The sequence below is a fragment of the Panicum hallii genome, chromosome 8, assembly GCF_002211085.1.
Source record: "Panicum hallii strain FIL2 chromosome 8, PHallii_v3.1, whole genome shotgun sequence".
Classification (NCBI taxonomy): Eukaryota; Viridiplantae; Streptophyta; class Magnoliopsida; order Poales; family Poaceae; genus Panicum; species Panicum hallii.
In genome coordinates this window covers 35,555,252-35,567,095 of record NC_038049.1, presented here as the reverse complement: position 1 = coordinate 35,567,095, position 11,844 = coordinate 35,555,252, and the positions used below count along the sequence as shown (strand labels likewise).

Genomic DNA, 11,844 nt, shown 5'->3' with positions numbered 1-11,844 from the left:
ATCAGAGTTATACTGCTTATCCTGGAAATGAAGACTCCAAACTTCACAGGCAATCGACCGGGGGTTGCGCAGGCCTAGAACTCAGCATCATTTTCAAAAGACTTCACATCACTTTCTCCTCTGAGCAGCAATTATAACAAGCGTGAGTACACTTATGGTTGGTACTCAGTAAGTGTTGGGAATTATATGACATGCAGGCCATAATCAAGGAAAGGCTGACTAGCTTACTGCTATAAGCAATTTTAGTTGGCCAAGTTTTATTAGCACCTAATTACTATGGTATAAGTTCATACCAAAACCCACTTTACAAGAGATAGAAGAGATACAGCATAACCATAACTATAAACATGGTCCATGATTTAATTCATCTTCAAGTTCAATTATCATGTGAGGGTCCAAGACGCTCTTAACCCTGAGCACGGCTGATATATCAGTTTTCACTCTGCAGAGGTTGTACACTTTACCCACTATTCGTGTCTCCCAATTTGCCCGAGGGAGCACTTCCGAGGTGAGTGGCAAGGGATTCACTACGAGGCCTTTACAAAAATTCCCTAACTTATGATAATCTGCTAAGGTTTCATGCCGCAGTGGTCATAACCCTCCCTAATGAGGAAGACGCCTTAACCAGGAACATATCTACGCCTCAAGAGTATCGGGCTATACCCCATCAACGCACTCCCCTCTTACCCTTTCGGTAAGATCATCACAAGCTAAAGTTTCTAATTAATTAGCCAAGACCGGAACCATATAGTATTGTGGTCACATTGTTTTCCTGGGTGGTTCTCCCTATTTTGATTAAAACATATGATCTTGTGATAATCAACACAAGGAGCATGAACATGGATAAAACAAGCGTAACATCATCATTATTGTCATCATGCAACATCATCATTATTGTCATCATGGTTATATATTATTTCCAAACCAGAACCAGTTATAGCAACTAAGCAATAGCTACCCAATATAAAGGTAAAACCAAGGTTGACAAGGAATGATCGTAAAGACTAGGCATATCCTTAAATAGGATCCATCAAAATTAGGACACATGCATGCATATAAAGAAAAAGTTATATTTATTGTGATTATTAGGATAAAAGAATGATCAAGGAAACACTTGCCTTTCTTTTAGAGAATAGCTGCTCAGAGTCTTCAACTCTTATTCTTGAAACTCTAAATCTTCAAAGCTCTTGGATCACGCTACTTCTAACATCACACAAGCATCAGGCCGAAATCATACAAGCAAGCAAACAAACAAGAACAACTAAGAACGGGTACACCAAACAAAGGGAAAGGTTTAAAAGAGCGTACTAAAGGATAGGGCTCGTTGCTACGGTCATAAGAAAGAAGGAAACGAGGAAAACAGAGGTAGGGTTGAAAAGATACAGCCATCGGAAGATTTATATTATAAAAGAAATAAAAGAACTGTAGGCTTTCATTTATTTTAATTGAGAAAACTAATTTAAAAGATATAAAAGAGAAATATCCCTAATTAGAATTAACTTATGCTATATTTGCATTTGTAAAGACGAGATATAACTTAATCAAATTTTATATATAATTGTCTATGTACAAATTATCCTATTTAAACAATTAATTATAAAAGAAACTAGTGAGAGCATATAAGCGCATAACTTCATATGATTCGTGTTGAACTAACAAATTAAATTACAAACATATTTGAGTTGATATTAATCAAATTAACATTAGTTATGAAAACCGGAGTAACGACTTAATTGGATTTTATTTCGGAAAACTAGATGAGAGGATATTATTCAAATCAAATTGATATCTAATTTTATATATAGGAATTACAGTATAAAAACACTACTAAACGATAGCTTAGGGTTTTAGAAGACTAACGCAAAAAGAACGGATCGAAACGGATCTAAAACACGGAAACTATGCATGAAACAATGCTGCAGGAACCTATACGTAATTAACTATAGACTTCGGGAGTTAGCAGGAAAGAATTACTAGACTCAGAAAATAGTGCTTGCAAATACAGAAAAGTTTAGGCTTAGATCTGAAAAATACCACAGGTGGGGCTGGATTGAAAAGATGCAATAGATTTAGGGGGTTTTCTGCGAAATTTGTAAGACACAGGAAATTACACGATAATTACAGAATCTTCCAGGGACTAAATTGAAAAAGCTTCACATCACAGCCCCCATGGCGCCGGCGGCCACTGTTGGCCGAAATTCCGGCGATTTCGGGCATGGGAGGTCGCGGGAAGTGGGGGAAAAGAAAGAGGAGAGGGAGGGATTCGATTCCATACCTCACTTACCACGGGGATGCATCGTAGATATCGAATTTGACTCGAGAAGGGGCGGCGGCTGTCTGTTTCATTTCTGGGCTGCTGTTCTATTCATGCCGGCACTGGACAGGGGCGGCCGGCAGGGGGAAGGGCGTGGCACGGTGCAGGGAGGTCCAAGGTGGCGCAGGAGGAGGCGGTCAGGGGCGCAGGCGCAGGAGCTTGGGCTGGCGGCTGCTGTCTCGGGTGGCGGTGCTCTGCAGGTCATCTGTTCCTGGGCGGCGCAGGGGGGCATGCAGGGCTGGGCAGGGGCGGTTCAGGAAGAGGGCGGCGCGGCTACAGGGGTTCGGGCGCGGCAGGAGGAGAGGGAAGGAGCAGGGGCAACGCTGGAGGGGAGGAGGAGCAGGGGCGGCGGTGCTTCTGTTCTTTAGGTCCTAGCTGCAATACTCCTGGTGGCGGCGGCCTGCAGGGGAAAAACGGCAAGGGCGACACGAGGGAAAGGGAGGGGACGGTGCTGGGCGGGTCTGGGCGCGCGAGATGCAGGAGGACGGCCTCCTGGTGGCCAGCGGCAGCGCTGCAGGTTCAGGAGATGCACAAAGGGCAGGGCGCAGGAGCTCGAGGAGAAGGATGCGGCGGCGTTGCACAGGAGGCGATGCGAGGAGGCTAGGGTTACGCAAGGATTTATAGGGTACGCACGAGGGTTTAACGAGCAGGAAAAAAGCGGTGCGAGGCTGAGGGGCTCGGTCGTGGGCCGAAACAGTTTCGGCCATGGGCCGAGAGCTGAACCTAGGCTGGCTGAGCAGGTTTGTTTGGTGCTGGCCTGGAACGCTGAACTGGGCCGCGGAAAGAAGAAAGATGGGGAGGTGGAACCGCACCGGTGCAAACCGACGGGCCGGTTGAGAGCGAGGATCGATCACGGATAGAACGAGATAGAGGGATAAAGATAGAGAAAGGTCGAGCGGCTGCACGTTTTATTGAACGCGGACGGTCGAGCTAGTGCATGCCAAGGATAGCAACAAGAGCCGTCCGGTGTCAAGATGACGTCTGAAACTGGAACAATGAGATAGCAGGCTTGGCCGGTAGGTGCGGCACAGGCACGCGAAGAGCGAGACGCACATGACCGGTCCAGATATGACCACCGAACTCTAGACGTTGATGCTTAGGGAACACCGAGTCGACATGGCCTGGCTCTTGCGCGACGGTAGCCGCCAGAGCTGACGTTGGCGATAACGAAGTATCACCGGCAAATGCCGTAGTCGAGGCACGATTTCGTTTCGACCAAGATTTGATCGGGAAGAAAAATTAGAGAATAGGAACTCGAAAGACGACGAGATCAAAGTGGTGGCGAGCTTAACAGCACGGCTCTAGGATCTAAGACGAACTAGACGCAAAACGAGTTGAATCCAGCTCGAGAGGAAAGAAAATAAATTTTATTTTCCAGAGTATATTTTCAAGCTTAAAATCAATCTAGAAGTGTCCAGATAAATCTTTTAAACCCTGGAAAAATATATCCAGAAGAATCCCAAAAATTACAGGAAAACTCGGGAGGTAATTTAGGTCACGGGGAATCCAAATAAAATATTTAGAACTCATGGAAAAGAATTTTAGAGCCTTCTAAATAAAAAATGGATCTAGCTCTAGGATAAATTGAATAATCGTCAAAAAAATTTAAAATTTTAAAAAAATTCTATTGATAGATGAATGCATTGTAAAAGATATTTATATTCTAAGATTAAATATTTTAAGGTGTGACGGCCTGCGTCTGGCCCGGTGCTCACGGACGGCCAGACCGGCTGGCACCCACATGCCCGTGTTGGCTGTTGGATGCGCCACGCTGGGTTGCCAATCTCCATCCATGCCTTCGGGGCACGGCTATTTGAGATTTGCAGCTCCAAATCTGATAGATGGTCAAATGGTTCATACATGCCGGTAACAAATAATGCTGTCTTTCACCAATCTCGCAGCATCTCTTTACCTCAAGGTCATCCATCAGTAGGTCTGTACTTTTTCACTAGCGATCGCCGCTTTTTGAGCGAACAAATGTACTCTATATGGTCAGTCAGCATCAGGAACTTCGCAGGCAATTGCGCAGGAATAACGCATGCCTTAGCGACTAAGTTCCTTCGCTGTTAAGTACCAGCAGGCGACCAGCCAATCATTCCCAGCTCCTGAAAAATCTCTGCAACGAAAAGCAAGCTGGATCCTCACGCTTTATGCTTTCTGTTCCTCGGATCCTGGTTTGTGCATGGATCCTTGAACACATGCCATTTAGGATCTGAATATTGTTATTACTGGCAGCATGCGCATGCTACAAAACTACTAGTCCAAGTACTATGATTCGGCAAGCTAGTCCACTTTTCATAATTATAAAATGATGAACACCTTAATAAGCACAAAATTTTTCTCTTTTCGAATTCTGTAAACATGTGTATAATAAAGTGAGTTCACTGTAACGACAACGACGACGAGTTTCTCCCAAATACCCAAAAAAAAAAACTCTCGTTACAGGTACTACTGGCTACTGCAATTCACTCAGTGAAGGCTCTTCGATGCTCGGGCGGGACGGAGATCGATCGATCGATGGAGCAGCTCGCGCGCTGTCGCTCAGGAGCAGTCAGCGTGCACGGCGGCGGCCGTCATCCGGAACGCGCGGTCCCAGGCGTAGCGGAAGAGCACGGCGGACGCGGGCTCGATCCGGCGCCCGTCGCCGACGAGGTAGTCGCGGCCCTCGCGGCGGAACAGGCGCGGGTCGACGGCGACGGAGCTCGCGAAGCCCTCAGAGCGGAGGTACACGCCGCGGACGGCGCAGCCGCAGGTGTTGCGCACCGCCACCTCGAACACCGGGTCGTACCCGGCCTTCTCCCCCGTGTTGGCCTGCTCCACCGTCACGCTCGACGCCGCGCACTTCTTCGGGCTCGCCGTTGGCCGCGCCCCTGACCGCCATGAACGACCACAAAGAAAGAACAGAAGTGAGTTCGCCGATTAACTTCTGATCGCATTTCTTCAGAAACAATCAAGAAAAGAAGAGATTCGTACCTTGCACTGGAACAAGGAGGAGGAGAAAAGCAGGGAGGAGAATCAGAAACTTCATGGACTGTGCCATTGTGGTGGGTGTTCTGTTCAGTTCAGATGGGTTCTCGATCTTTGCTTGTGGCATGGAAACGGTGCTTGTGATGCCATCCACCTCAATTTATAGAGCAAAAGGGTCTAGGAGAGGGGCGTGTGAGCTACAGAGTTCAGACAACCAAACGGGTGCTGTGGATGCAACTCCAGCCTGAAACCTGCTGCTGCTCGTGCTCTGCTTTTGGTTGGTATACAGATTACCATGCGCAGCCTCAGGACACGTCAGTAAACAATGTTGGCAAGTGCAGGGGCCTTTGTAAACTTATCACTTTCTACTTGTGCTCGGTTTAGATGCAGTCCAAATTCCAACTTTTTACACTCTCTCTCCATCACATCAATTTTGGGACACATGCATGGAGCAGTAAATGTACATAAAAAAATAACTAATTGCACAGTTTAATTGTACATCACGAGACGAATCTTTTGAGCCTAATTAGTCCATGATTAGATAAAATTTGTCAAATACAAACGAAAGCGCTACTGTTCCACTGTTGCAAAAAATTTGCAATCTAAACAAGGCTTTGCTATGCTGAAAATGTGAAAGAAAAATGGCCAGTGAGCAACTACATTGTTGCGAGCTTGGATCTTCTGATGGCCAACCAAATGCGAGTGGTGGATACGAGACAAGGAGTTGTTAGCTTTTGGAACTTGGTTGCTGGTTTGGTGTAAAGAGCCATAGTTTTTTATCTATCTTGTATATCAGTGTGAAACCGCCCTGGGCGACGAGAAGCTCAGGTCAAATAGTCAATGGGATTCACGGCTAACACTGAAGTAGCACTCCTCTAGAAGGAGACTCGCATCACGAAGTCTTCCAAGAAATTTCCATGCATGTAGCCATGCCCATGTGATTAGTGAAGCTGTGGTCACAGTCTTCTAACAGAGGAACCAAAATCCGAGGCCGACATGTCACTACTGGCACTTGTAAACGTCCGAACAGCTACGTCTGTGTCGCACTGTCCTCGCACTATGAACTAAGGAAGTCCTGTCCAATGAGAAGCAAACAGATCTGGTCAGTCAACTGGTGAGTCTTCGGAGTGTATTCGTCTTTGGATGTATCCCATGTCCAATGAGAAGTAAACATATGTAGAAACCTGACTAGAATCATAATCAATAGCAAATTCTGTTGAAATTTATCGTATCATGATTACTTTAATGTAAAATTAAAGACAGAACAATAACTTTTATACACTAAATGAAAGAAATAAATATGAAAAGATAGAGAATGGATGCCCATCCAGAGGAGCCAATGAAGTTTGGTAGGACGATACCAATCCTTTTCTTTTATACTTTATATATATTTAAATAAGCTGCACTATAAATTCACCCTCAAAGAAGGTGAAAAGTACAAGTCAAGACCCAACACAGGATCTTCAAAAACATATCACAAACGTCGGTGAGCACGCTGCTGTTGACTGTCGTCGAAGACGCCCCGGCGGAAAGGGCCTCCTGCTTCAAAGAGCTAAGGTTGAAGTGGGGTCACGAGACCACAGAAAATAAATTTCTCCATTGAAGTGGTTGAGGCTGAATAGTAGCGCTGGAGTGTATAAGATTGGCTCGATGAAACCCCGAGATGACTGGCAACAAACTCGGGGGGTGGTAGCACGGCTCCTGGTGATGAGTAGGATGACCTGTATTGTGTGAAGTACTTGCTGCTTGAGTACAGATGGCGGTGGAGGAGGAGGCAGCGTTGTTGGCCGGGGGAGGATCGAGGCCAAGGCCGACGACACCCGCAGCGAGGTCGCAGCAGCGGCACCCGCGTCCGAAGGAGCACGAGGGTGTCCACGGCAATCCCAACTACAAAGACCGCCAGCTTGAGGCCCAACGGTGCCAGTAGCCATACCTACCCAGCGAGCATGGGGCTGAAGATGGTGCTCGATCAGTAGCCACAACGCCACGGAAGACGGCGGACGCCGGCTAGGACACGAAATGCGCCGCCGCCGCAGCAAGGGAAGCAGCGTGATGAGCGCCCGCCACCACCAACGGCATGACCGGCACTAGGGATAGGGGAAGCACTGCCCCGGTCCAGCCAGGCACCTCGGGCGGCTACGGCAGGTACAGCCGCCACAAGCATGCAGGGCACGGCCATCACCGGTGACGAGGCGAGTAGATCGGGATGGAGATGAACAGAGGCGAGGGCAGAGAGATATGCTCGGATGGAGAGGGAGGAGATGAGAGGATTTATTTTATTTCGACTCACCTTTGCTCCTAAGTTGCCGGCGCTGGTCACGGCGAAGATGACGGTGATGAGGACGACGGCGGCGCCGCTGGTGGCCGGAGCAAAGGAGAATTTTCCCATCAAGAAGAACTTCAATCTACTAGCTATACTATATCTAGGGACTAACGGGGTGGCTCCTCTCCTTCCCGTCACCGGCGAAGAATGACGGAGAAGGAAAGGAGGGGCTGGCAGAACTAGATCTGGGAGACTCTGGAGGCGAGACGATTGGGGATGGCGCTCGGAGGAGGGGGTAGGAAAAAGACGTCCAGGGGCTGTTAGCAGGAAGGATAGCGCCACCAGTCCTTGCTATTGAGCTAAATATGTTCATGTGAAGCTTGAGGTGGTCTTAACGCATGTAATCTTTCAAACCAAATAAAAATTTGAGGACCGAAAAAATGATAAAACTACCCATTCCTCAAACCAAAGACAATGACCTTATAACTGTGCAGCTGTGCGACGTAATCAGCTACCAAAATTAATAGTTCAAAAAGTTTAAGACACCATATCAATTCCTACTAAAAAATTCATGGGACAAATAAATGTTTTTCATTATCTATGATTATTCATATAAAAAAACACATGGATTTGCATTGGTCATTGACAAAGCAGAGGATCTTTATATAAAAGTTACTAAAACTGACCAATTTCAATAATAAAACAAAAAATAGGGAAAAGATGGACGAGATGAGAATGATTTATCACTTCCACTTGGTTTGTCACTTGGCTTTATGCGGAAACTGTAAACAAAAAAGGGCCATTGAGCAAGTAGTACGTGAGTGGTGGATAAAGGTGCTAGCTTTTGGAACTTGGTTGCTGCTTTGGTGTAAAGGGCCTTGTATTTTATCTATTTTGTTTTGCAGGATCTGAACTCAACATTGTAAGCACTATCTGTTTCGAAGTTGAGAATGTGGCTTCATTGTCATGACATCCATGCCATACACATGCTGCAAATAGATACCGTGTGATTCTTTATTTTTTAAAGTTAAACGCACAGAAATGCCTATAACTTTTACAACATGAGCAAGGTGTAGTGAGCGCAAGATATTCCTCATTGGATGACCAGCATTGATCGATTCCTCTTTTTTTTTTCGGAAACATGAGGACCCTTAGTCTTTTTTAAAGAAATTGCGGTTCCGTAATTAATGTGAAGCAAGCCTAGGATGTGCATTAAAGCAGACAAGAAGCTCAGGTGAAATAGTCGATGGCATTCACTGCTAACACTGTAGCATCATTTCACACTGATGCACTGTCCTAGCTAGGAAGAGACTCGCAGCACGAAGTTCTCCAGGAAATTTCCATGTAGCCATGCCCATGGCTGTCAAGGCTCCCACATGAACAACAGAAATCCGTGGCCGACATGCCGGTGACTTGTACACGTATGAGCCGTTTGCATCTGTGTCCGCACACTGCATTTATCAACTATGGAAGTCCTGTCCAATAAGAAGCAAATATAGATATATACTCCCTCGGTCCAAATTTAATTGCATCTTTGCAATTCAAAATAAGTCCCAAAATGAAGTGGCGAGATGGCAATTGAAGCATAGGAGTGCTAGACTGCTGGTAGCTGGAACCGTCACAGGCGTCGATATAAAAAATGCAAAGCTAGAACATTCTGCTATGGTCTCCATCTCCCACAAAAAAAAGCTTTGTTTATTGGCTTTGCTCATTCGTGGCCACAGCCACGTGTTTCTGAAATTCCTAGCCACATATTTGTTGTAAGAGTATTACAGAACAATATGACTTAAATTATTACTGCAGAGGAAACTGTCAGACCCTTCAATAGGGGTAGTAACGTAATTTTTCTGCTGCATTGATCTGCGCACCATCATCCCAGACGTTATTGTGGGACGGAGGAAGTATATATTTATATATCTGGTCAGCCAACTGGTTAATCTTGATAGTGTATCCGTGTTTCCATGTGTCCACCGGCCATGCTTGGCAGAGTCTTCGCCGAATCTACCAGAAGGGACAAGATAAACTCTGATGAGGTTGACATAATCCTGAGCTGGATAAGACGTGTTGGTTCATCCGTGGTGTGGTGCATTTCTATTGGAGAGGATCAGATAGGGTTCGTGTTTCTGCCTAAGATGATGGGCAAAGATGCTGAGGATAAAGCAATGACATCAGTAGTAACAGGGATAACGAAAATGGGAGTGGACTACAAGTCGTCCTTCTATATATCAGCTACGAAAAAAATAATATATGCTAGATATGAGATCCTGTATTAGTAAGCCAGTGCTCATGTTTTAACGGTACCAACGGATGATTGGCTTTCTACCTGCACACGACCACGGCTAGAAAAACGTGGATAAATACCGGTTGGAAACGGATGGATCTTCGTCACCGGGTAAATGATCCGGTACTAAAAGAATGCTTAGTACTAGGCAGTGTTTCCACCGCTACTGAAAAGTGTACGAGTCTAAAAAAAGTACAGGCGGTCGGATTAGAACTCCTGATCTCTTGTTTCGCCACATCCCCTACACAATATTATAATTAGGAGAGAGATATTTTCTTTTGAAATAATACATGGAAGATCCTTCTAAATACCGGGTGGTATTATCAACCGGTACTATAGCGGGAGGCATTATAGTAACGGATGGTGGATTTAGCACCCGATACTATAAAAGGTTTCAGAGACTTCAGCACACGTCAAAAGTATTGGTATGAACTAGATCCGGTTACTAATGCGTAGCACCGGGTCTAGTACCTACCAATACTTCTATATTCATACAAATACTTTTACGATGGATCGATGGCCCTTCTTCTACTTAGTGGACTTCGCTCCATCGGACTTTCACTCACTGCGGAAAGTTCCCTACAGCTGCCTCCCATCTTCTTAGTAAGCTATTGCCTCACAAGGTAGTTAATGAGACGAGAGAGCCCCTCATTGATCGAATTTAATGTGAAAGCGTGTTCTGTGCTCAAGAAGCGACGGTGGTGGCGCCAAAGGCCACATTGGAAGATCTCATGCCTCATCCTGGTGTCTGATATATCGTCAGATGTTGACTAAGTAGAAGAATGAGATGCTACAGTTTGATGGGCTTTCCGGAAACAAAAGGCTCAGCTATTGCCAATCGCATCACATCAGTCAATGTTTCTAATTACCCGTCTCATATGCTACTAGTTAAGATGAATTCGAGGAGGATATGACCCTCGGTGATGCAGAAGGAAGAATATATATAATGTTATCAGAACTCCTCCTCACTTACTGTTGTAATCCGACTAGAACTTGTACATTGTAATTTATTGAGAGCCGCTGGTCACGTAATCATACACCTATTTCACTGCAGAATTTTGGCCTTCAAAACATGATCGTGGTATATCATGAAAAAATTTTAGCTCCTAAGCTCAAGCTGCAACCGCAAATTTGATGCCGTCATATAACACAAGTTTTATACGTACGCCGATTCTAACATCTACAATAAAAAACTATAAGTGTTGATGATGCAGCGAATATACCTTTTAAACATATATGAAATAATCAATAATACTATTAAATCAATAATGCTACTAATAGTCTGTACTATAAAAGTTGAAATAATTTTGAAACCATTTCTCAGCAAAATTAGGCCCACCGTACTTCTTATAGAGGTTCCACTTGACAGGCCAAAAGATTTGATGAAAGGGGATGGAGTCCTATTTTTAATAGAAGGAAAATATTTCCCCCAAAAGCTAATTTTTTTTCATCAAAACCTTGTACGTACCCACCGTGTGTACCCACCGCATGAGCATTCATCAAGCGTACACTTAAGGAAGAAAATTGCTGCCGCATATTTCTTTCCTTATGCATAAACTCGATTTTTCTTTGCACATTCAATCCTCCATAATTCGCGTCACGGTATGTTTGGAAGGGAAATACCCTCACGCGCATGTTTAAGGAGAGAAATTTGCTCCCCGCATATTTTTTTTCTTATGCATAAACTGACTTTCCTATGCACAGTCAATCCTCCATAATTCGCATCACGGTGTGTTTGGAAGGAAAATACCCTTGCGTGTAGCTTTTTTTGATCTTTGATCACTTTCCCGTTCTCCCTGCCATTGGAACTTCACACGTTTCCCTGACTGTCGCCCACCGGCATGGCCTCCATTCTCCCTGCCTCACCAAATGGCGACGTTGCCTGGTCGTCGACACGGCGCCCATTGTTCTGGAGATAACCACTTTGCCCCAGGCGTCGTTGTTCTGGCCACCAGCGTTGTTGTTCTTGCCACCAGCGCCCCTATTTGCCATAGAGGTGCGAAGCTGCGCCCCTGTCCG

General features: G+C 45.4%; 1 protein-coding gene across 1 annotated transcript; it reads right to left on the bottom strand.

Annotated features, from left to right (window-relative positions):
* Positions 1-4,638: 4,638 nt before the first annotated feature.
* LOC112903252 (TPD1 protein homolog 1A-like) lies at positions 4,639-5,556 on the bottom strand. The gene is made up of 2 exons (XM_025972484.1): positions 5,288-5,556; positions 4,639-5,184 (listed from the first exon to the last, which is right to left on the bottom strand). Exons 1-2 carry the CDS (start codon positions 5,406-5,408, stop codon positions 4,856-4,858), a joined length of 450 nt encoding a protein of 149 aa, XP_025828269.1. The 5' UTR covers positions 5,409-5,556; the 3' UTR covers positions 4,639-4,855.
* Between the last annotated feature and the right edge of the window lie 6,288 nt (positions 5,557-11,844).